Source organism: Ceratotherium simum, chromosome 3, assembly GCF_057802395.1.
Source record: "Ceratotherium simum simum isolate JZ-2026a chromosome 3, ASM5780239v1, whole genome shotgun sequence".
Classification (NCBI taxonomy): Eukaryota; Metazoa; Chordata; class Mammalia; order Perissodactyla; family Rhinocerotidae; genus Ceratotherium; species Ceratotherium simum.
In genome coordinates, this window is record NC_141902.1 from 58808488 (window position 1) to 58834476 (window position 25989).

Consider the following 25989-nt stretch of genomic DNA (forward strand, 5'->3'; position numbering starts at 1 on the left):
CCAAGTTGGCTCCTTCTCCCTCTTTCTCCTCTCATGGTCCTCAGGCACCAAGAGCTACCGGGAGCACAGCCACCGGATGCTGCTCATCTGGCTGCATGGCATGACCACGGCCAGCGAGAACCCCAGCAAAGTGCTGTTCGAGGGCCTCGTGGCCATTGGCAGGAGGGACCTAGCTGGTAAGAGCGTCCTCTGCCCAGCTCCTGCTCAGGGCAGGGCCGGGCCCCAGAATCAGAGCTGCATGGCCCCACTGGAATGCAGCAGGGCCCTGCAAGGGCTGCTCAGACCACAATGCTAAGATGCTGGCTCTCAACCTTCCAGATTCCTGGTCTTGGCCCTACCTTCTTCTGGAACTCAGGTGGAGTCTTGGGCAAATCACAGTGCCTCCTGGCTCTGGTTTCCCCACCTGTGCAGTGCGGGTACTGGCCCAGATGATCCCTATGATCTTCATAGCCCCAAAGCCACTGATGTTATCATCTCTTTCTCTCCAGCCCTCTATACTTTGATTTTTTTTTTTTCTAGTTTGAAATAAGGCTGGAACAGCCTGCAGACTTCTTTTTCACAGACATTTAAGACATATGGGCCAGAACTGGCTTAATGTGAGTTGAACGAGTCAGATCTGGTCAAATAAAAATTCTGAGGCCATCGCAACCTATTTGTTGGTTGATCCCAAAAGCCTGGTTTGGAATTTAGGGCATCCTGTGGAACCATCAGGCAAGTGGGATAAAAGGTTCTACGGCTAATCCCTCATTGAAAAGAAGAGCAGCTCATGATGACAAAGCTTTAAACACCATCACGTCCATTGGCAGGGTGCATTACAGGGTGACCACAGCATGGGGTATTAGGCAGTCACCGATGGTAACTGTATTAGTCATGCGGCAACAGGAAAAACACTGATAGCTTGTAATTGAGGGGAGAAAGGAAAGCCCCCAGCATGGTGGTGATCTTGCCTGCGGCTGCTGTGAAAAAACAAAGTCATTTCAGGGTGGAGGAATTGGGGATGACTTTTTTCTTTTTCCAAAATGTTCTTAAATATTATTGTTCCATCTTCTTTTAACACAAGCTCTGGCAGGCAATTAAAACCTAAAACCAGCCCTGTGAGGCAGAGCTTAGGCAACATGAGGCTATAGGATTCTTGTCTTTTGCAGAAAGCATCAGGAAGAAAGCAAATGCAGACCCCAGTGCCCCCAGGAGGTGTACAGCCATGTAACTGGAGGGGCCAGACCTTCAGGCGCATGGGACCTCAGAATGGACAGAATGGCCAGACCTCAGACTGAACAAAAGAGGACCACCATTTAAGGGCTTTTTAAAAATCATCGTTAACAGACCTCCAGCTGCTTCTACTCAAATGCAGTCATGCAGGACCAGCAGGCAAATGTTTGTCATCTTTTTCACAAGGATTGCTCCAGGGGCCTGTGTCAGGTTTTGCGGGTAATCCCTGCCCAGAGGTATGGTCTTTTGCAGCTCTCAGATCATTTTCATCTCCATTATCTCCTCGGAGCCTCACGGTAGTCCCCTGAGATGCAAGGGGCATCTTTTCAGAGAGGACACGGGGGCTCTGGATGGATAAGCAGCTAATCAGGTGGTGGGTCAGGTGCCAAACTCAGCATTCCTGTCTCCCCAACCTGGGGAAAGGGCTCCATCCATCATTTACAGAATGGACCGCCCTTAACTCATTCACTAGCTTTTATGAATACTGCGCTTACTCCGCAGCTGTTTCTGTTCACAAGCTTAGCTGTACGCTTGGACAGTTCCAGGAGGCACACACTCTCATTTTTCCCTCTTGTTTTATAATTTTTTAAAGTTTTAAAACTTTTTATTTTGAAATTATTTCAGACTTACCAAAAAGTTGCAGAAATATACGAAGAATTTCCGAATACTTTTCACAATACAGCTTCCCCCAATATTAACATCTTACTTAACCACAACATAATTTTCAAAACCAGAAAATTAACACGGATGCAATACTAACTCATCTTCAGACCTTATTCAAATTTTGTCACTTGAGCCATTCCTGTCCTTTGTCTGGACCAGGATCCAGTCCAGGATCACACCTTGCATTAAGTTGTCATCCTTCTCATTTTTAATAGAACCATACAACGAGTCACCTCTCTGGAGCAGCACTATCCAGTAGAACTTTTTGTGGTGATGGGAATGTTCCAGATCTGTGCTTTCCAATATGTTTGCCACTAGCCACCTGTGGCTATTGAGCACGTGGAATGTGGCTAGTGGGACTGAGAAACTGAGCTTTTAATTTAATTTAATTTAAATCATTTGACATTTACATAGGCACCTGTGGCAAGTGACAACTGTGTTGGACGGCACAGCTGGTCTGGAGCTTCGATTTTGGGTGCTGGCAAGTACAGGTTGTTGTGAGGCTCGGCCACACCAGCAGGAGAGTGTGGTTCCAGGGAAGCGTGACTCTGGAAGCCTGATGGTTTCACAGAAGGTGGAGAATATCCACGCAGGGTGGCCTGGAAGTTCTGCCTGAGAGCTGTTTTTATCTAATTTGAGCTCTCTTGCATGTGGCACAGCTGGCTGTGGCCAGTTTAGGAGCCCGTATCTTAGAAAAACTCCCCACCAAGTTACCCACTGGGCCTGAGTCCTGGAAGGAGATAGAATAAAAACCGCTAGAGCTGAAAGGGGCTTCAGCTCCCACACATGGCTGGTGGGAGTTCACAATCCTTTGGAAGGCAATTTGGCGTCATCTACCAAAATTACAAATACATTTACCCTTTGACCAAAGAAATCCCATGTCTAGGAATTTATCCTACAGATAAACCTGCAAACATTGTACTAACACTAGATCAAGATAAGACAGGAGAAACTGCTGTGGAGAGGGGTGTATGGGAACTCTGTCCTATCTGCTCAGTTTTTTTAAACTCCTTTTAAAAATAAAGTCTATTAATTAAAAAAACAACACACAAAAACTAAAACTTAGGGGAAAAAAAAGAAGCTTTGAAATCAACCCATTTTACGGGCAATAACCTCATGATCTGAGAAGCGTGTCTTGCCTGAGGCCTCACAGTTCGCATTGGGTTCAGACCGCCGTTCGGCACTCGGCCTCCGTGCCATGGGGTCCCTTCTTCTGCATGTGCTGTGTTGGGGGGAACCCTCCTCTTCCATCTATTCCATTTGAGAAAGGTATTTTGTACCACATGGGACTTCGATCATTTATCTGGATGAATTTTGCAAAGTGAATTTTGTATTTTTTTTGAAACAAAAAAGCAAGTTCTTAAGTGAAATAAAATTGAAATGTTGAAATATATCTCTCAAATTCAATACTCATTTCTTTTTTTGGGATATCTATGGCATAATTTCAAATCAGACAATCTGTTGTGGATTGGTTCTGTGTAACCACAACCACTCAACTCACCACCACCCGTCAATATTTACTGAGTGCCAGGCAGTCTGCTGAGAGCCGGGGTGCTGAGCTGAGTAACCCATGGTTCCTGGCCTCCAGAAGCTTGTGGTGGAGAGGGGACAGGGGACCAATAATGTAACAATGCAGCTGGTGCTGTAATGGGTGTGTGCAGAGAACTATGGGATTTATTCTTCCTTGGGGAAGGTAAGGGGGAGGAAAGTCTGAGAAGCTCACAGAGAAGACAGAAGGAGAGAAAGCACATTCCAAGTAAAAAGCAGTCTACACAATGGCACAGAGGGGTGGAGACGTCTCTAGTTGGGGAATGGTGTGGCTGGAAAACAGGAAGCATGGAAGGAAGAGGAGAGATGAGCTGGAGGGGCAGGAGGGCTGTGAGGGTCCTGGTGTGCAGAGGGGCTTGGCCATTTCAGCCCTCCATGAGACTATGCCAACGGGCACTACTAGCTCCAGAGCTTCCTCCCGGTTAGCCGGTGCTCGGTCGGGCCTGCATCATAGCTCAACTTCTCCCTCTGCCCAATCCATCTTCCTTTCACAACCTTCCTTCCTTTGATCCTTAATAAACATCTTGCACCCAAAGTTTCATCTCAGATCTGCCTCAGCCTGAGACATGGCAGTGGAGAGGTCGGGGTGGGGGTCCAAGATGTCTGGGGAATCTGAGGAACAGTGATGCTAGAAACTGAGATGATAGGGTTTAGGAGAGAAGGGACAGGTTTGGGCAGTGGGGACATGGGTGTGGCTTTTGCCAGGTAGAGTCTGGGGTGCCTGTAGAAGGCTGGCCTAATAGATAGGCCTGAACAGGCATTCAAGGCCAGCACTCACCATCAGTCAGAGCTGGAAATGGCAGTCATCAGGGTGTAGAGCCAGGGAGTAAAGTTGTTAGGGGGCGTGGCTCACACAGGGAGAATTCGAAAAGAAAGTGGAGGGCAGTCCCAGGGTTCGCTATTACACCAGGTGAGGCGGGGGCCACTGACCACGTGTGGCACGGCCCTACCCACAGGAACTCCGTTAGCTGGAAAGTCAGGACACACACAGTGAAACTACAGCAGCCTCAAGGAAGCCTCAGTGCTAACAGTCAAAAATGTCAAGCCCTACCTTCATGGTTTACCAAGTGCTTCCATAACTTGTGACAGTTGTCAAGTCACAAGGTAGTCAGAGAAGACAGTGGCCTTTGTGGAAAGATCACTGGCTTTAGGGACAGTCAGACCCAAGTTGGCATCCCAGCTCCACCCTTTACTGTGTGATGCTGAGCAAGTCTCTTGACCTCTCCCTCTGTGACCTCACCTGTGACATCGGTTTTCAGGGTCGTGGTGGGGATAAAATCTGAAAAAGTATGGTGAACTCAATATCCTGAAAACTTACAGGGAAAGAAGCATCGATGCTGAGTTTCTTGTCTAAATTGTACCTCAGAGAAACCAAACAGTTGACGAGGGAAAGTTGTGTTTTGTTTTTTAATCAGCAAACTCCAGTTAATAAATGCAGAAGGAATGATAAAAATTAAGAGTATTGTCACTGCAATACTATTGACAATACTATGCAAGAGTATTGTCACTGCAACCCCTAATGAAAGGATGCATTTGTGCAGTGATGAGCAGTGGCAGCCAAACCATCAGGGGAATTTTCCCATGACCACCTCAAGCTGACAGCACCTGAACCCAATGAGCAACCTTAACAACTAAGAGACAACCAGACGTTATGTGCCTCCCGAGGTGACACAACGGGAAACACACAGCTCCACCTATGAAGTGTTCCTGCCAAAAAGACCGAGCTTGAACCTGATCAAACCTCTAGATGTAACTACCAGTTTACTGGAAATACCTGGGACGGAGAAACAAGTTAAAGGACGTCTCGAGGCTGTAATCAGCCAAATCCAGACTGTGGGGAATACTATAGGGCGTATGAGCCTGTTTCTTCAACAAATAAATGGCAAGAAAAAAAAAGAGGGAGGAGGAACTTACAGTTTAAAAGAGACTTAAGAGGCATTTCAATCAAATACAAAGTATGAACTTTGTATGGAAGCTGATTAGAACAACTATAAAGGACATTTGTGAGATAATCATGAATGGGAACACTGACTGGACATTAGATGATATGAAGCAATTAGTGGTGAATTTTTAAGTGTGATGATGGTGTTACGGTTATTTTTATCTCTTGAAGGTACCTATAAAAACATTTACAGATGAAATGATATGGTATCAGAAATTGCTTTAAAATAATCCAGTGATGGGAGTATGTGTGGAAGAAGTGAGGGTGGGGTATGAGATGAAACAAGACCGTCCATGAGTTGGTAATTTCTGAAGCTAGGTAGTGGGGACATAGTTCATTATACTATTTTCTCTACTTTATGTGTGTTTAAAATTTTCCTGAGGACGAAAAAAGAAGGTATGAAAAGTACCAGGCACATAGTAGCAGCTCAATAAATGATAGCTACTGTTATTTTACAATAAGCAAACTGCGCTTTAGAGAGATTAAGTAACTGACCTAAAGTCACAGCGAATTGGCAAACACCACCATGGTCTGCTTCTCAGAAAGTCCTATGTCTGTGTAGCCCAGTTGGGCAGCTACAATAATCACAAAAGCCACTCACTGAAATTGAATTTTTATTCCAAATGACTGTAATGGCTAGAAAGAAAACAGCTAAAACTGAAAACGATTTGCTTAACTGGAAATTAGAAGTAGTTGATTTTCAGGAGAGCAAACGGTGGGGTGACAGCCTTGGCACTCTGATAATGGTTATAACCAAGAAAGCAGAACAATAACCAACGTCCTTCTGATACACAATCTGGATGTGCAGCATTTACAGCAAATAACATAAAAAGAAAGAAAGGAAGAGAGCAAAGAAAAGGAAAAAAACCCCACAAAATCCCAAACCTCAGAAATTAACATTCACTTAAGAACACAGTGGTGAAGACTTCTGGTAGCAAAATTTTCACAATTCTTAAAATGGGAGTCTTCAAAAGTACTTCTTTAACTTCAAAAGCTAAAAAAACTGAAGAGGGAACAGTTACACTGGCTTAGAAGAGCTGCTGCCTGTCACAAAGATGACAATCAGTCCTATTTCCAAACACAGTGATAACCGGTGAACCTGACAAACCCAACAGAGAGGCTGGCTGGCGGGCGCTGACGTCACTGATTGTACAAGAACACGCTGCATAGCCCATCATGAACAGCCGAAGCCGCAGCTATTGCTCCTCCTGACTGATGCTGAGGTTGCCTTTCTGCACCTCGAGTTCCTCGGCACTGACCATCGATGGGTCAATGGCCGCATATTTGGTTCCATGGAATTGTAGCAAATGTATCTGTAGGAACGCAGAATCTTTATTTCAAACATCACCATGGTATATAAATGTCTTTTACTTCTAAAATTACAGTGTAATACATACTAATTAGAGAAAAATTGGAAAACACAGAAAAGTCAAAGGATTTTTTAACCTACAATTTGGGAGCTTTGTTCCTCACTTAATATGTAACCAGGCTCTCCAAGTTCCTACAAACTCTTCATAAACATCTTAAATGGCAGCATGCTGCTCTACGAGTAGGTGTTCACCCTTCCCCTCTGCTGCTGCGAGTTAGGTCCTTCTCATCCTCTGCTCTTCTAACACCGTGATGAGTGTCTCTGGGTATCAAGTTTTTCTGTATTTAGGATCCTCCCCTTAGGTCCACTGCCACAAGCAGATGACAGGATCAAAGAATGTGACTGGTTTTTTAAGGTTCTTGATACTTCTTGCCAAATTGCCAAAGCAATCATTTCTCACCCCTATTCTAACATCCATTGAGATAGAGGGTGAAGAGGTGGTGTTTGTTAGTTTTTATGTTTTTTTAATGAATTAAACATAGGGCAAGAAGTTGCTTCATGGAACTCAGATTGACCCCATTGAGGTCCAGAGTCCCGCTGTGACTGAATTTATTGTGTCTGGGAGGAAAGGTCACGTCATACCATGTGGCTACTTCAGCGTGTGGAGGCAGGCCTGCTACTCTCAGAAGAAGGAAGGTGGGCAGAGAGTCGCCTGTGTGTCTCTAATACACTTGCCTGACTTCTCCTATAAACTACTAATGTAAACCACCCTTATTGAGTCAATACCTCATTCCTACAGAGAATTCTGTAGTTCTCTTACTCCACCATCAAAAAAAAAAAAAAGAAAAAAGCTTTATGTTTCAAACCATACACTTTGGGTTCAAAGTGCTCTGGGTTCCAGGCTGGGACTTACCTGTACATAAAGATTCACCTCTGCACTTCTGCACAGGTATGGGAAATTGCCTCCTGTTTTAAGGTGAGCCCTCCTGGCATTAGGATACAGTTTGTACATTTCTTCTTTAGCTTCGGTTGAAAGTGCACTCTGGTCAAACACCTTTAAGAAAACACAAGGCTGAAACCTACTTGTATCTTAATATGTTCTTTTCACATTGTGTAAAGTGCTACTCCAAGCATTCCTTTCTCCTGAAGACACCACTGAACCCCTGTGAAGCCCAGGCCACCTACTCTTGCTAATGCCTGGTGACGCTAACTCCAATGCAAGACTTAGACTGTGCTGCCAAATGTCTCTTGCATTCTTTGGGCAAAAAAATTCTACTGTACATTTCCTTTTTCCTCAAACATAGCTAACCAAATTAACAGAAGATTAATAGTAAACAATTATCAAAAAGGCCAATTAATTTTAAAAAGATCATGAAATCCCAAAAGAACTTTTTAATTTTATTATTAGTTAAAAACATTTACATAAGTAATATATGCTCACTGAAAAAAATCCCCCCCAAATGTAAAGAGTATGAGATAAAAAGTCCAGATCCTTTCCTGGGGGAGCCACTGTAGTAGTCCAGAGTGTATGAATCTAGACCTCTTTCAATGCCCAGACAAATTTATGTTTATACACCATACACACATGCAAAAAAAAGTTTTTCAAAAAGTAATTTAAAAGTAAAAAAAAAAAATTTTTCTTTAATGCATCTCTGACTTGCTAAAGCTTATAGACAGTGTTCAGTGAGCACGTACCTAAGTGGTAAGCACAGCTTTGAAAGATGGGCAGGCAGAGCAAATGCACTGTGAGAACCAAATATTTCACCAAGAGTATTGAAAAGCTTGCTCTGTGTCATGGTAAATGTTAGAATGTAGCAATTATAACGGAGAATGATAAGAAGTTATTGTTTATATATAATTTGTAACGGAAAATTTCCTGAAAAAAAATCAATTCTTAAAAATACCACGTTGGGGCCGGCCTGGTGGCGCAAGCAGTTAAGTGCGCGCGCTCCGCTGCGGCGGCCCGGGGTTCGCCAGTTTGGATCCCGGGCGCGCACCAACGCATCCTTGTCAAGCCATGCTGTGGCGGTGTCCCATATAAAGTGGAGGAAGATGGGCACGGATGTTGGCCCAGGGCCAATCTTCCTCAGCAAAAAGAGGAGGACTGGCATCAGATATTGGCTCAGGGCTGATCTTCCTCACACACACACAAAAAAACCCCACAATGAAATACCACTTTACATCCATTAGGATGGCCATTATAAAAAAACAGAAAATAACAAGTGTTGGTGAGGATATGGAACAACTGAAACTCTTGTGCATTGCTGGTAGGAATGTAAAATGGAGCAGCCACTGTGGAAAAGGATATCATGGTTCCTCAAAAAGTTAAACATAGAACTGCTAGATGACCCAGCAATTCTACTTCTGGGTATATACCCCCCAAAACTGGAAGGAGGGACACAAACAGCTATTTATACACCAATGCTCATAGTAGCATTATTCACAATAGCCAAAAGGTGGAAACAACCCAAATGTCCATCAACAGATGAATGGATAAACAAAATGTGGTCTATACATACAATGGGATATTATTCAGCCTTAAAAAGGAATGACATTCTAATACATGCTACAACATGGGTGAGCTTTGAAGACATTATACTGAGTGAAATAAACCAGACACAAAAGGACAAGTGTTATATGATTCCACCTAAATGAGGAATATGGAATAGTCAGATACACAGAGACAGAAAGTGTAATGTTGGTTACCAGGGGCTGGGAGGAGGGGGGAATGGGGAGTTACTGTTTAATGTACAGAGTTTCAGTTTGGGATGATGAAAAAGTTCTGGAAATGGATAATGGTAATGGTTGCACGACATTGTGAATGCACTTAATGCCACTAAACTGTACATTTCAAAATGGTAAATTTTGTCATGTAAAGTTTACTACAACTGAAGAACATAGGAAGCAAGCTTTTGTGCTAATTAGACTTTATGGAATTCTTGATACTCTGCCCTCACGAGGCCCCTTCTCTTTGCTGCCCAGAGGTGTAATAGCTAAAAGTGCAATATCTATTGGTAAGAATAGCAAAAATACACCCAAATGGGTAAGGATTACCATGTTTGCTTCAATTTATTCTGATTTCAATGGTATTATTCCTGCCAGGAAAAATACAGGATAAGTAGTAAGCAGATTGTTTTGGAATTGAGAAGGCTGGGGGTGGGTAAAAAAACACAAAAACCCAAGGCAGCATTTGAAGAGGCAGAGTGAAAAATTCTAAAATAATTATGGGGAGGATCTTGACATATATATACATTTAGAAAGGAAGCTTACATCCATAATGGTTACAGGGATGTCTCGAATTTTATGAGGTTCCACATATGAATTTTGACAATTCAGGGTAAGTCTTGAAGCCAGTTCACTCTGTCCCAAACTTTCCAGCTGCAGGAAGACACACAGGTAAAGTTTTTGAGTTAATTTTGTTTTTCACATTTACATTAATTCCACAGATAATATTTGTGCTTATAAAGGTGGTACTATGTGTTGTGGGGCCAGAAAGGTCACCAATGAGGAAATACAATGTACTGAGAGGTTGTACACTGGGCCTCTCAGGTGGTGGCATTTTTCTGTTCTGGGAACCTGGCATTCCGTAGCCCTCAACCTGAACTGCCTCAACAACCAGGTGCCTGTGGGCAGCAGGCCAATTCCTGCAGCTCAAAGGTGACAGATAAACGTTTAAGAGATCTTACTGCTGGAAGAGACCTCAGAAAGATCATCTAGCCCAGTAGTTCCTAAATGCAAGGCTACAGACCTGCTACATCACCTTCATCTGCGGGAGGGGGAGGAGGGGGCAGTGGAGTAAAAATGCAGATTCCCAGACCCCACGCCCAGGGATTCCCATTCGATGGTCTAGTGCAAGGCCTTGGAATCTTTATTTTTAAAAGTTCCCCCAAGTGATTCTGATTACTTACCAGCAGTAATATCTGTTTGGATGTATTCAAGTTAATATGGAAGACTGCTTAACAAGCACCTCTAATACATACTCAATGAGACAGATATCTCATCAGGAACCAAGAAGACATGAAAATTCTCAGTACAAGGTGTGCCCACCCCAACGCCATGATCCTTACCCTGTCCACCATGAAATCAATGGCATCAGCCATCACAGGGTCCACTGGGCCAGATGAAAAGTTGCCCAGAACTATTTTTTTGAGCATAAATGATGGCATCAGCCAAAAGCTGTAAAACAAAGACTTGATTTAAATTTCCAAGACTACACAAAAATGGCAAATATTCATTCAACATTGAAGCTTTGTACTAGCTGGGAACTTAGGATCTAGAGAAAAAAGGACCTAGTTCCTTCTTTCAAAGAGCTCAGCATCTTCTGCAAGCTCCCAAAGAGTTATAGCTTAATATGATTAAACTTGTATTTGAGGATTTGGAATAATTATAAGCGATATGTCAAAATACCTTTACCAAGGTAGGCATTGTGAGGAACCCAAGATTTTTTTCCCCCTAATTGGCCTTATTTCCAATGGCTAAACTATTTCCTTTGGAAACTGAAAACTTAAGATTATCAAGCTTCAGGTTTACATCACCTTTTGATTGACTGACATTTCAAAATAGATTTCAAAATAGGAAAATGAAAGAGTTATTATACCTCCCAAAGTGTGCTGCTCTTAGATTCAACTGGGCTAATTCAAGGCAATTCCATCTTTATGGATTTCTATATGTGATTTTTAGTTGATATTTATTCTATTAATTAAAAACGTTGAAAGCCATTATATAGGGTAAACACTAATTTCTCTAAACCTATACTGAAAATGACGTATAAAAGGTGCAGACCACCTTCTGATGCATATTCTCGATGGAATGGCTTGTTGGAAGTTGAGCTTCCCTCTCAAGGACCAGTCGGCCAGCTTTCAGTTACCTTTCTAGATTCTCCACTCTGCCCCCCAACAGTTTTCTTCTCTTCCAAAGGCACGATGCCTGAGTATGCTCTGTGAGGGGTGGACTGTGTTGGCTTTGCTCCCCTCTGTAGCCTCAGTGTGTCGCACATAGTAAGCACTCAGATATTTGATAAAAAGTAGTTGATATGCAAAAGCACAAAGTGGGGACAGTCTTGGCTTCTGACAATTAAAACAACATGAAAAATCATCAAAAACAATCGATGAGCTTCAGTGCATCATCTGGACATGAAGTATTCGTAGCTAATGTATACAAGAAATTGCTGCATGAATGCTGAGTAAACTACTGAGATAGTATCAGGAAAAGTTTTTAAAAATATCAGAGTATAATCTTAAGTAGATATGAAAACAATGTGAAAACCAACCTGATCACATAGTATGTTTAGCTTTTTTTATGGTAGAGCCTAGTCTTGCTAGCAATGAAAGAAATGCACATTAAGTCAGCTTTAAGGTACCACAAGATACCTATCAAACTAATTAAAATGACAAAATCACCCAAGGGATGGCTCAGAGGAAGCAGGTACCCCACTGGTTGCCCCACAAAGCATTACACCATTTCCATCATTCTGAAAACCAGACTAACATTAAGTGTCATGATGTACAGAACATCTGCTGACAGACTAAATGCTCTAGTCTCTCCATTTTGGGGAACATATCTCAAGGATATAACCCAGAAAGGGAAAGAAAAAAGTAATTAGTACAAAGATTTACAGCAGAAGATGAGGAAAATAGGGAGCGGCCAAACGCCTAAAGAAACTGTTGTCAGTCAATACACAGAACTGTTTACACAAAATAATAAGTGGAAAAGGCAGAACATAATATTAGGTATATATGCACTGAACAGAAACTGTAAAAGCATATGAATGTATATTAAACAATGCTAAACAATAATTTAGGGTAATGGAAATAGTTGAATTTAGAGTACATTCAATTCTTTTCTTTTGCAAAGCTGATTGCTTCTAATTTTAAAAGCTGGGCAGTTTCAGAAGACAGAAGTAAATATGACCCATTCCCTCCCTAGGACACTGAAAAACCCCAAAACCAACATTTTCAAAATTCCACTGAACAGGGGCCGGCCCGGTGGCGCAAGTGGTTAAGTGCACGCGCTCTGCTGTGGTCGCCCGAGGTTCGCCGGTTCGGATGCCGGGCGTGCACCAACGCACCGCTTGGCAAGCCATGCTGTGGCGGCGTCCCATATAAAGTGGAGGAAGATGGGCACGGATGTTAGCCCAGGGCCAGTCTTTCTCAGCAAAAATGAGGAGGATTGGCAGATGTTAGCACAGGGCTGATCTTCCTCACACACACAAAAAAATTCCACTGAACAAAAATAATAATTACTTTAGCTGAATGTTTACATTCTTACCTGTTTGCAGTCCAAGTTTGGTTAAAGATAGAGGTGTCACTGAAGGAATTACAGAGGATGAGGGAATGGACTCTGGGAGATTTGTGAGTATATTCGGCAAATTTCTGGGCCAGAAAGCCTCCCAAAGAAGCCCCAAAAAGATGAACCTAATTGTAAACAAACACAAGGAGGATCCTAAAACAATGATCAATCCTGAACATAAGTGTCCAAAAAAAGTTGTTTTAATTATCACCAACCACAGAATATAATGTCATCACTAGCCATTAGACTATAATAGTCATGCATCACTTAATGAAAGAAATACGTTCTGAGAAATGTGTCATTAGATGATTTCGTCACGCGAACATCACACAGTGTACTTACACAATGGTACAGCCTACTACACACCTAGGCTATATGGTACTAATCTTATGGGACCACAGTCATATATGGGGTCCATCATTGAGTGAAATGTCGTTACATGGTACATGATGGTTCCACAGCAGTTAGAAACTTAGGAAATATTGTATTTAAATGCAATTTATATACTCTGTCAAGAAAACAATACAACTGTGCATACAAATTATACAAGTTAAAAAAATATTATTCACAGAATACATTAGAAAACAAAATGTTGTTTATGTTTATGTTAGTTGTTTATGTTTAGTTGTTTATGTTTAAGAAACATAGTTGTTTATGTTTAAGAAAACTATGATTCAGTAATTCCACTGCTAGGTGCATACCCAAGAGAACTGAAAACATGTTTACAGAAAACCTGTACACGAATGTTCACAGCAGCATTATTCATAATAGATAAACAATGGAAACAATCCAAATGTGCATCGACTGATGACTGCATAAATAAAATGTGCTATATCCATACAATGGGATATTATTTCACAATAACAAGGAATGAAGTACTGATGTATGGTACAACATGGATGAACCTTGAAAATGATATGTTAAGTGAAAAAAAGCCAGTCACAGAAGACCACATATTGTATGATTCCATTTATGTAAAATATCCCAGAATAGGCAAATCCATAGAGACAGAAAGTAGATTAGGTTGCCAGGGCTGGGGGCAGGAAGGGTGAAGAAGAACTGCTAGTGAGTATGGGGTTTCTTTACGGGGTGAAAAATGTTCTAAAATTGACAGTGGTGATGGTTGCACGTATCTGTGACTATATTAAAAACCATTGAATTATATACTTTAAAAGGGTAAATTGTATGATATATAAGTTATATCTTGAAAGAGCTGTTATTAAAAAATAAAAGACAACACCAGGCTTTACAATGTAAATGCTGCATTAAAATCACATGCAAGTAATTAATTTCAGGGTACTCACTTTATCCAATTGTAAATGGTCTAAAAGCTTTCTGAATCCATCACAGAATTCAAGATGGTCCCAATAAACCGGATACTGCAACTGAAATAATAATAATAATTTTTAATTTATTTTAAAAACTAAAGGTAAAATGCAACTCATACATATATATATGAAAAACTTAGGACTCACGTAACAGCATTTCTCATTTGTTCAAGCTCTGCTCCTTATTCAAAATATGTGAAAATTAGCTCTCACCATCTCCTAAACTTCATAATTCACATTTTGCCTAACTGACCAATTAAAAAAGAACAAAAAGAAAGCACACTCTAGTGATACTATGTGAATAACAATTTCAGCTCACATCAATTTCCTTTCCAAATAGCTGAGAAATTCTGAGGTTCAAGGGTGAATGGAGCAGAACCCATCCAAGTAAAGAAATACTGTTTTCCTTTAAAACCAGTTTCATTCTGAATTATGGCTCAGGAGAACTAGAAATAAAATTCATTCTAAGGAGAGTTCCCTTTCTTTTTGGTAGCATTTCTTTAAGGGAGTATTCAATAAAATTGTTCCTCTTATATTGACTTAGTCATTCTATCTGATTTCTTGTACTTTTTTTTTTCTGAGGAAGATCTGCCCTGAGCTAACACCCACTGCCAACAATCTTCCTCCCCGGTGAGGAAGATTGGCCTTGAGCTAACATCTGTGCCAATCTTCCTCCATTTTTTCTATGTGGGATGTTGCCACAGCATAGCTTGATGAGTGGTGTGTAGGTCCATGCCCGGGAACCGAACCTACGAAGCCTGGGCCACTGAAGCGGAGTGTGTGAACTTAACTACTACGCCACCAGGCCAGCCCCCATCTTCCTCTTTTTTTGGTATGTGAGCCGCCACCACAGAAGGGCCACTGACAGGCAAGTGGTGTAGGTCTGCACCTGGGAACCAAACCTGGGCCACCAAAGTGGAGTGTGCTGAACTTAACACTAGGCCAAGTTCTGGCCTCTGATTTCTTGTACTTTTGTGACCCAAAAAGACAGATGCTTGACCCTAAGCAGCCTATTGATGTTGACGATTATGAGGAAAAAGAAATACAAATCACTAACTCCTTTTTAGGGGACTCAGGCTTGTCACCTAAGAATCCCCCTCTCTTTAACATATGTAAAACCCACCTGACAGGCTTGTTGTTTTAAGTGCTTAGATTCATTTTGTTATTGACAAATCATTGGAATAGACACTGCCATGTAAATTATGGGATAATTTCAGATTTGATATATGTTACTTTTACTATTAAAATTCCATTTGTGGATAAGATTCCACTATTCTGAGACAGAATGGAGAACAGACCCTCCCTAGGAGAGAAAAATTTGAAAATCTGAGTCATATGATAATCTAAAAGAAAAGAGATGATATTTTTATGAAGCCTTTAATTTAAAAATATTTGTTTCCTAGATAGGTGATAAAACTGTATACAACTTAATACATACACACACATAATTGAGTACAAGTAAAACTGGGAAATCTAGGATCAGTGGATTGTGTTAATATCAATATCTTGGTTGTGATATCGTATAATAGTTTTGCAAAATGTTACCATTGGGAGAAACTGCCAAAGTGCAAAAAGGATCACTCTCTGTATTATTTCTTACTACTTCATGTGAATCTACAATTATTTCAATAAAAATTTAAATGAAAAAAGGATCTGTGCATTTTAACTGCTAGATACTAACAAATATCTTGTAAGTTTCAAAACCTCATGGGGTTGGGCATTCTGTTCAAATCTTAAGGATAAAGTAATTTTGAAAACACTGTTGGCCTTTTCTTGATTCATTATCTAGCTAATGAAATAGGGAAAGCCCACATCAAGGAGCTTGAGGGCAAAGAAGAAATATGTAGCCAGAAGGCAAGGCTATGGTGACCTGCCAGTTTAGAGCAATAAACACAGTCAGCTTTTGACAGCACTCTAAAGTAGAACAGACCCCTGGGGGCACTCAGTTTCTCCCTCCCTGGCTGATCAACAGTGGCCACCAGGAAAGGTACTGTCACATTTTAGGGGGGAGAGGGCTGGGATAAGGGCAGGTGCCACCCTGCATTCCCGTAATGCTTTCCAAGAAGAGAGATTACTGAAAACCTAGAACAAGGGAGGATTATGTTGCAGAAACTCAAATATGCCATAGGAGGAAGGGTTAAAGAATGTGGAGAAATTTAGATAGAGAAGAAGAGACCTGGGGCAGGCAGCAGGTGGCTCCAATAATAACGAGTTTTTTGAAGAAAGAGAAGGGATGTCAGGAGGAAGAGGAATGGGATGTATTTTGTGTGGCTCCAGTTGGTGGTAACCTCAGTAGAATTTGCAGTTACTTCCCAAGAGAAGAGATTTGGCCCACATTACTGTCTCCTCTAGACAGTAAATAAAATGTATAATAACAGCAGTACTTCCACAGAGAGTACCGTTTACATATTAATATTCCAGGTCACAGAAACAACCACCAGTTCCAAAGCCAAAGAGTCTCTCTTTCCTCAGAAGTTAGCAGACCAACCTCCATTGTGGCTACAAGGTGAGGCATGCCAAAACATGTGTCACAGGCAACAGCGCCTTCCCCTCCCAGACCTTTCTCCCAGAGGAGGAGATTCAAGAATGGCCAATACAAAACTAGATTTAGATAAGATAACAATTAGAAACAAAAATTTCTTAACCAAATGCTAAGGATATGAGCTAACTGATGAACCTCAACTGTCAAAGACTTACGTTAAAGCAAGCTTTCAGTCACCTAGATGTTAGCGGATTCCTTCGCTGTCTAACATTCCATCCTCAGCTCCCTCGGAAATGGAGTCAGAAGACCGAGCTTGTTTCTCCCTCCCCCATCTACTGGCTGTGTGACCTGTGGGATCGCTAAAATGGCCTGGGGGCTGGCCCCACAGTGTAGTTGTTAAGTTCAGTGTGCTCTGCTTCAGCAGCCCGGGCTCTTGGGTGCAGATCTACACCACTTGTCAGCCATGCTGTGGTGGCGACCCACACACAAAATAGAGGAAGACTGGCACAGCTGTTAGCTCAGGGCCAAACTTTCTCGGAAAAAAAAAAAAGTCCTGTACTTCAGTTCCTTCATCTATAAACAAGGACAACGCTCCCTACCATTCAGACTTGTGAGGAGAATTAAAGGAGAGAATGCATGTAAAAGCCGGGCGTAGAGAAGGCTTCCAACAGAGGTGTGTCCCCTCTGCATCTCTGTGTACACATCCCTCTTTCCTTCAAAAGGCTTCATTTCACATTTTAAAACAGGAAAACAATATCTTCTCTCCATAAAAAAACATGCTCATTACTATAGAAGAACAAAAAACTACAAAATGTGGACCTGAATTTTAATATTAAATCAATAATACTTACAGCTATAACCCGGTAACCCCATCCAGTCAAAGCCAAAATCTGCCGGAAAAACACATCTGCGGTTCCACTGACGGGGGGCAGAAATATGAGAGGACACCTGATATTTCTGGGGCCTGCATCATAGAGCGACCATATCTTACTGTCGTCATCATCCACGATAATCTTAAGGGAAAGTTGTAAGAAAAAAATGGAAACCTTATGGATTTGGTTTTTATATTTTACTTCACACTATAATTTCACACACAATTTTAATACCACTGCCTTGTTTGTTACAAGATAACCCGGGGACTGCCTTGGACTCCTTTTCCTTCTTTAGCGCTAAGGAAATATTCCATGGAACTCCTTTATACTCATCCAAAGAGCTGCCTTTTCCTTCAGTTTTTAAGTTTCCTTCCTACCCACGATTATACGAAGTCTATTTTATTTACCGTTAAACAGTATACTCTGTACATGGCATCTTATTTCTTCCCCCACTTCTGGCTGTGTGTGTGTGTGTAGGAGGAGGGCAATCTGCAGAGTCATTCTCCAGTGCTGAACCAGAGGAGTGGCTGGGATCAGCAGGGTCAGAGTATGAACAGAGGAGGTGAGGGGGAGACGAGACTCCAGGCTCCGGGGAGAAACTGGGCAGAGATGGTACCACTCAGGAGATGCTTCAGGAACCTGATCTACACCAAGCCTCTAGCCTGCTAGAGAGGAAGGACGAGGCAGGTGTAGGTGTCACTGTTCTGGGGGAATGTTTCAAGTCAGGTGTGGGGAGTGGGTGCAGGGAAAAACTGGCTTTTTTGGAAAAAGGGGGTGAGGAGGAGGAGGAAGTCATCAGAAATCTTCCTAATTTAGTGGTTCTGGAGCCAATAGGCGAAAAAGATGAGCATGAAATGAGCTAAGACAAACCCAGTGCTCAGCACAGTTTGGCAGATATTGGGTGTTCAATAAGTGTTAGCCATTAGTATTATTCACTACCTAATAGTTTAATTTTTGTTTTCTTTGGCTGACTTTCGGTGGTATTTGGAAAAGTACATTAACTGCTTGAACTTTTGCCAATACAGATCAATATTTATCCTACTTTTACATGAAAAGGCCAAAGGTCTCCGGGTTTTATTTTCTGCGAGCTCCTAGCTGGCAGTGCTGTGGGCCCCACAGTGTCACTGTGGGTGGCAGCACACTAACTGGGGTCACTGACGTCACTGGAGCAGACAAAAAGGGCAAGGCAGAGTCCAGAGGGCCCTGACAATGTCCTTTGGGACTTCCCCAGGTCACGGATGGTCACAGTAATAGCTCATGCTCATGTTTCTGCCCTCTGTATTTTGCCACTCACATTTTTGCTTTCATGTTTCTTTTTGCTATGACTGTGATAAAAATCTCTTAATGGCCTTTAACAGTGCACACAGTAAATCCCAATCTTGTAGTAATAAAATTCATATGAGATAAGATATTCAGATCTCTAAAATTTTCTAGGAAATTATTTCAGTAATCCAATTTGGAAGAAAAGTAACAAAAATGGCATGTTCTCTCCCCCACTTCCCCAGTTTTACTGAGATATAACTGACATAGCATGTTCTGAATTTAAGCCATAAATACTTAAAGGCTGTTTATCACTTCAGCTTTCTCAGAGTTCTTTGAATGGCAATTTTGTCAGAATTCCTTTAGAAGACACACTATCTACTTGATAATTTAAAATCTAGCACCACAAAATTTCAAGCAAACTTATCATGACTTGTGGATCAAAGTGATCTGACAACTGAAGAAAATTACATCAATGAAACTACTTCCTATACCTAGTACTAAGAATATTTAGATAAATTTGAGTTGTTTGGGCTCTGGTGATCAGTTTGCTGAGGGAATGAGTTCATCAAGAGGAGCTCACATGAGTTACTTGAGGGGATGGGACAAGGTAGATGGACCCCACGAGCCAAGTGTCATTTAACCTGGGCAGTAGTTTCCCAGGTAGCAAGAAGGAAGGAGGGCTCCCTTTGATAAGCAGCCAACTACTTCTGGCTTTGAAGGCAGACTAATTTGATTTTAATCCAGACTCTATCAGGCTGTGTGACCTTTAACATGCTAAACTTTGTGAACCTCAGTTTTCTCATCTGTGAAATGGGCACACCATTATCTACCATGTTAAACTGCTGAAAAGAATTTAAATAAGATACCTGGGGACTTCCTACAACAGTGCCAGGTATATAGCAGGTATTCTGTCTACACTTGGAGAATTGTATCTCAAAGTTCTATATAGAGGGTAATTTTGTAATTAAACCAAACTTGCATGATACTTCCACAGCTGTCTACCCTGACAAAATGATTATAACAGAGACCTAGATGATCTTCAGATCAGACTACTCTAATACTTCTACGAGAGAATCAGCAAAGATACTACTCTGGGACTTGAACAGCCTTTGTCTAGTGTGATCCCCAAATATTTGGGATTAATTTGGGACTCAGAGTCAATAGTCAAACTTTGACCTAAGTGTTTGGGGTTTTTCGACACCCCAGGCAAATGAAGTTTCCAGAAGACGACTATGGCAGAGTGAGTCTATCATTGCAAACAGAGGATCTATAATGTGACTCACTGTAAACCTTAAATCGGAGGAAAAGGAAAATGCTTTATAATAGAATCTGATTGTACTTACGGTATAGTTGCTGTTGTAGGAAGCTTTCTACCAAACTAGACAGAGGAGTTCTTGCTTGCTTGAATATGTAAAAGCAATTATAAAATAATGAGTATAGTTATACTCGCTTTTACCCTTGAACGAGTCTCAGAAGTTGACTGTATTTGACAGGGAAGCGGTGAACTTTATGTTCTGCACCACAGAGTCATAACACTTGGCAATAACCTTTACTCTTAAGCACTGCTAAGCCACAACATCTAAATCACACACAAAAACAATGCGAGATTTTACAAATAAGAGGTATAATAAAACCACACGTACCTTTTTAAGGGGAACTGTACTTCTAAACCAGTTATAATCAGGAGAGACTTTAATCTCTCCCATGATTAGCTGAAATGGAGGTTAACCCTGAAACAAAAGCATGGGATATTTCATGTCAAGAATTCATATTGACATCAGAACTAAATGTAGAATCTGGTCGAGTTATACCAACAATACTTTAAAAGGTAAAACTGAGGGAATGGGGTATTTTACCTTGTCGGTATATTCTTAAACTACAGAAAACAATTTGGTGAAATCCTATCATCGTAGAGCAGGAAGGGGCCCTGAGAGACAATTATTTCAACCCCCTTAGTTCCTCCAGAAGAGGAATCTGGTCTAGAAAATTTAAATGACTCACCCGAGATCCCATGGCTACTGCAGAGCTAGGACCAGACACGGGACAGTCTTTTCTGCCACCAGACTGCCTGTCCTAGTTAAATGATACCACACTGCAGTCCCATCACCTACCTTTGACAACATCTTAAGAATCCATTTTAATAAAGATGTTCATGTCTGATAGAACTATAGGGAAGAATCCACAATAGAGAAAGGGGCTAATGTAAGCCCGCTTCCTGATCAATTCACAAAATGCCGTCAATCTAACTCTAGTGGAACATAACTTCAGAACCTCACATATAGTTCCTAACGCAAAATACACGAAAACTTGCTGTTCATACTGATGTGACTAAAAGTGATATAACGTCCTCTGAAAGATCTGTGAGAAGATACCAGAATAGACTTGAAGGCACTATAGCAACAAAACATAACATGTACCTTTAGAAGAAACGTGTGGTCTTTTGTTATGAGATTAGTGATTTTTAGCTTTTATAGTTCTGTGGCCTTGGAAAAGTCACAGATCCTCTTTGGGCTTGTTTTCTCATCTATGAGTGTTTCACCACTGTTTCCCCAAAGCCTAGAATAGTGCTTGGCACACAGCAGGCATTATCTGTTGACTAAATGAATGACTATGTCCTAAGGCGACTGAACTAGGCAATCCTAGAGTTCCTTCTAACCCGGGCACCTATGAGCAGTGGACTGGCTGAGTATCTTTAATTTAGAGGCTGCCCCTCTTTGCTCAGGCATCTGCGTTAGGTCATAACAGGAACCTGAAATTATAGTTCCCTCTTGCAGATTCTTATTGCCAAATGAGGAACTTCCACCCACTGGTCTGAAAGGATTCAAATACTTGCATTGCGTCCTTCCCTCTACCCCAGGGCAAGCCTGGATTTCCTGGGAGAGCTAGGATGAGTTCGAGACTCTAGGATTTAACTCCTGGGCTTTCTCTGAGCTGTCCTTTTAGAGGGGCTTCTCTGGACCGGCCAGGAGCAGGGGATTCTAAACCCAGTGGAACTCTTCCTCCCCCACCTCCAGATCTGCTCCCTCAAGAACAAAAGGCACTCAGCAGTCTCAATTGTTACCTCTAACCTTTTGGGGGGTTACTAAACTGAACCCTAAGGAGACGGCAAATGTAGACATCCAATATTAAACTTGATTAACAACCTTGACATTGTAATAATGGTCTCTTCTCTCAAGACTAAGATGGCACTTTTAGAAAAGTTTGTTAAAATCATAAGTTGCTCTCAAGCACCAAGAAAATCATCAGCCAGTCTTATGCTGAAAATCAGTGTGCACAGATGTAGTTATTATTATACAGAAATAAAGAAAGTCACTCTTTGCATATCCATTTTCTCTTACCAAATATTAACATGTTAAAAAATCTAAGCCATTTGAACTATATAACCTTTCTCTACGCTGGTTATCACTTTTAATTGAAAGCAACTAGCACATATAGTTAATTCTGGAATATTTTCTATCTGGATAGACTTGAAATATTCCTATATCATCTAACTACTGCCTAATGGCAACATTTTCTAGTACTGCATTACTATAAACAATTACTCTATTGTACAGGAGGAAATATCAAAAACATGTTTAGCAAATAAAATCTACTCGATAGATTTATAAAGCACCTTAGCTAACTAAAGCCAGAAAGTTTGCTTCTAGATTCGCCAAACTTGGGATAAAATTAATCATTCATAGTTTGGAATGAGTTGCAATGTACAAACCAAACTACAACAGAAATACACATCATACACAGGCACACAAATTCACTGTCATCCACTTCTTCCCATAGCAATAAACAGAAAGACGTTCCTTACCGCAGTCCTCAGTATTGTTCACAACCACCCTGGTGTTATAACATTTTATAACTAATCTTGCTGGATGGAGAGATTCCACCCGACTGTGACTAAATTTTTGTAGAGGCAAGTGATTTTAACACTTGTGCTAGTTTGGCAGTACATGAAAGGTCAGATAGAAACCAAATGTCGCATCTGACCAACTGACGTTGAAGAGAAAAAAAGCTCACTGCTGCAAAGGGAAAGCAGCTGTGAGCAGTATGAAAAGAAATTTTGTTCTCCTAGCTCTCTTTCATCCACTAACGGGGTATACTTTTCCAAGTCACAACAGAAACATTCTGTATGCGGCAAAAAAGGTTAACTGAGATTGCGACCCAACCAGTCAGCATTACATAGGAAAGAATGTGGACCATGAGCTCAACACTGATTTGATCTCTCACAATTCAATTCTTCACAAAATCACCTGTTCATGCTGGTGGGAAAAGGGCCGCAGAGATTAGCCTTAATCTTGCCTAAGGAAACCCCTCCTTGGGGAGTGCTTTGCATACCCAGTCCTCTCAGCCCTTGTACTGCTCAACAATGAAACTGCCAGCTGTGAGTATGCACCAAGAATTATATGCACTTATCCTTCAGGGTTTCAACAGAACCTGCCAGTTTATAGTCAATGAAATCGCCTTTACAAATGTTTAAGTCACATAACCAGCTTAACTAGTCAGAGGTTTCTGATCCTTTATCTCAATCTGTATTTGATCCACATATGGACAATCTGTGATTATTATTAATACCAGCAATAACAAAATATGAGGACCTAAGAGTCTCTAGGCCATGCAATTGGCTTTTTAATGCAAGTCTCCAGACCTCACCACACCAGGACATAGCTATCCTTTTTTTAGACCTCTTCAGGGGAAGATTTATCCCTCTTTTCTTCAGGAACTTATTCCATTATCTTCTAAACCTCATGGGAGGAAAAGCTGCCTACTTGACATTTCTTCTGTGACACCTCATCTTGTGCTCTGTCTTGGTATAAAAGCTTTTGGAAATTTGCACACAGCTATTAAGTTACTCCTCAGTCTCTTGAATCTTTGTGCCAACAGGAGCTAGAACATTGTAGGTGGAGACAAAGCAGCAGCATAAATGCAGAACTTAAAACTCCCCAGGAAAAGGAGAAGAGGAAAAGTGAGACTCCTGACCTGCTACTTTCCTCATCCCCCATTCACAAGCCTCACACCTGGCCCATACTCAGCAATGACAAAGACATCTGTCACTTTCAGGCTGAGGTGCAATCTCCAAAATAACTGGCCTCTGCACAGAGTTCTTCAAAGTGAACTGAAAAACATGTTCCTGGGCTGCAGCTGCCTAGCCGGAGGATGGGACTACAGGAGGATGCCCTAGTCAAGCCCCCTCCCCCCACCCGCAGGCGACCCACACATAAGACCCCCACCCTCACCCAGTCCCACCGATGACAGCACACAAAGGCAGGGTCACAGGCACACCGAGCACCGCCATGTACTACTCGACCTCAGACACACACACACACATACAGAGGGACAGGAGATCACGTGCATGGTCACACGCACCGGTCCACTCGAGTCCACACTCACAAAGCGACACAGACAGAGGCAGCCACGTACACTACATACACACCTACCTGCAACTCCATACACATCACACATCCACACCCCCACTTCCCAGGGCCTGGTTCCACTCCTCACCTGCCGTGTCCGCCCTCACGTCCCTTTCCCTCCTCCTCAAGGAGGCTCTTCCCTCCAGTACAGGCACCGGCCGTGGGGTTGGCTGGGCCCGGGTGGGGGCCCCCGGGCCAGAGCCCACACGCCCCGCAGGCGCAGAGAGCAGTGGGGGCCCGCTGAGAGGCCGGCCTCCGGGGGGCGGGGCGCGCGGCCAAGCGAGCCTGGGCGGCCGCGCTCTCTCCTCCCGAATTGTTAACTCAGCGGCCGCCAGCCTCGCGCTTCCGGGTTTGGAGGGGGCGGGGCCACGCCGTGAGGAAGGGGCGGGACTGCGTGTCTCCGGCGGTCACCACGGCGACGGGGCGGGTTGAAGACCCAGCCGAGAGACTCCCGGCGCTCTCGCTTCATCCTGCGATATGCGGAGGTTTGGGGAGCCGGCGTGGTCCTGGCGGTGGCGGCGGTCTCGGGGAGGAGGTCCGAATTGCCTGTGGGTCAGCTCCAGGTCCCCTGTCTGATTTGGGCACCGAGGGAGAGGTTATGGGAGTGGAAGGAGGGGGCGCCTGGCCCCTTGGGACGTGCCTCAGCCTTCAGTTCTCTCCTCTTGGAGGAAGCAGGTTTCTCTCCGCCGTGTAAAGCTTTGAGGGGACCTCTTTGGGTTCCAGGCTTTGGTGAACAAGGTTTTGTATACTCTTTTCTTGGCAAGGTTATTTTCCTTTGGCACAACTACAGACGCCCTCCATAGTCCTCCACTGTAACGCTCCCACCTCCGTTTCAAGACTTTTGCTGACGTTCTGGGGAATTTCCAGGAACAGCTCCCACCGAGCCCCTAGCTCCTTTATCACTTTCCCTTAAAGGGATGGAGAATATTAATATATTTATAATAATTATTCTTAAACAAGGTGTTGCAGATGTCGCGACTCTCTTTTTCAGTAAAATATGCAGGTTTGCTGAAAGAATGTATGATAAGATTGACTAATAGGTAAATCTCCTTGTTTGAAGTTTTTAGTGATCCTGCAACAAGGTCCTGCTGAATGATCCTCTCCCTAATCTGTTTTAGGAGAAGCTTGTACCCTGTTTAAAGGCCTTTGGATTTTGCCCTTACCCAGGCAACTGTTATGGGATCAAGGTCAGGGGAGAATTCCAGTAAATTGCGTCCTTAGTCATGACCTCTGCCCTGTGGCTCAGGAGCCTTAGGTCCGCATCTAGAATTAGACAAATCCCAAATGCATTTCCAAACAGTAACAGATTCGCACCCCCCACCCCCCCCATTCACCTCTTTTGAAATTTTGAGTCAGTCACAGGAAGTGGTCTTTTATTATAAGTGCCATATAGGTGTATAGAGCATGTTTCCACAGAAGATTTTTAACCTTGGGGCTTTTTCTCAAAACTTTGGAATAGTTTAATGAATGGAATAACTGGCAAATCACTGGTTGTATGTAAAACCCATTATGGGTGCTGATCACATTATTTATCTCTCTCCCTAGGCGGGCTGGGAACTTTAATTTAGAGCAAAGGCAACAGAGGGATTCAACCAGTACCCTAGCATATGATCTGGCTCATAATAGGTACTAAATGCATATTGAATGAATTGATGAGAGAATAAGTAAATCTATCCACAT

The 25989-nt window shown here is 42.3% G+C and overlaps 2 protein-coding genes across 2 annotated transcripts in view; one reads left to right on the forward strand and one right to left on the reverse strand.

The window, feature by feature from the left end:
• ANKDD1A (ankyrin repeat and death domain containing 1A) overlaps positions 1 to 3265 on the forward strand; it is a 45880-nt gene extending 42615 nt beyond the window's left edge. The window contains exons 14-15 of the mRNA XM_087429076.1: positions 45 to 176; positions 1146 to 3265. Coding sequence (XP_087285202.1) covers positions 45 to 176; positions 1146 to 1207 — 194 coding nt within the window. The 3' untranslated portion in view covers positions 1208 to 3265. The remainder of the gene's footprint in view (positions 1 to 44; positions 177 to 1145) is intronic.
• A 2694-nt stretch (positions 3266 to 5959) lies between these two features.
• SPG21 (SPG21 abhydrolase domain containing, maspardin) lies at positions 5960 to 24578 on the reverse strand. The gene is made up of 9 exons (XM_004421692.3): positions 24398 to 24578; positions 20548 to 20634; positions 17621 to 17782; positions 14264 to 14344; positions 12939 to 13084; positions 10739 to 10847; positions 9942 to 10049; positions 7585 to 7725; positions 5960 to 6675 (listed from the first exon to the last, which is right to left on the reverse strand). Exons 2-9 carry the CDS (start codon positions 20608 to 20610, stop codon positions 6559 to 6561), a joined length of 927 nt encoding a protein of 308 aa, XP_004421749.1. The 5' UTR covers positions 20611 to 20634; positions 24398 to 24578; the 3' UTR covers positions 5960 to 6558.
• Between the last annotated feature and the right edge of the window lie 1411 nt (positions 24579 to 25989).

Excerpts from the sequence above, each read along its gene's own strand:
- SPG21 (XM_004421692.3), bottom strand. The coding sequence starts at position 20,610 with ATGGGAGAGATTAAAGTCTCTCCTGATTATAACTGGTTTAGAAGTACA. Across the intron at positions 17,783-20,547 it reads GTACAGTTCCCCTTAAAAAG|ATTATCGTGGATGATGACGA; the intron begins GTACGTGTGGTT and ends CTTTCCCTTAAG. Across the intron at positions 14,345-17,620 it reads GGGGTTACCGGGTTATAGCT|TTGCAGTATCCGGTTTATTG; the intron begins GTAAGTATTATT and ends TTATTATTTCAG.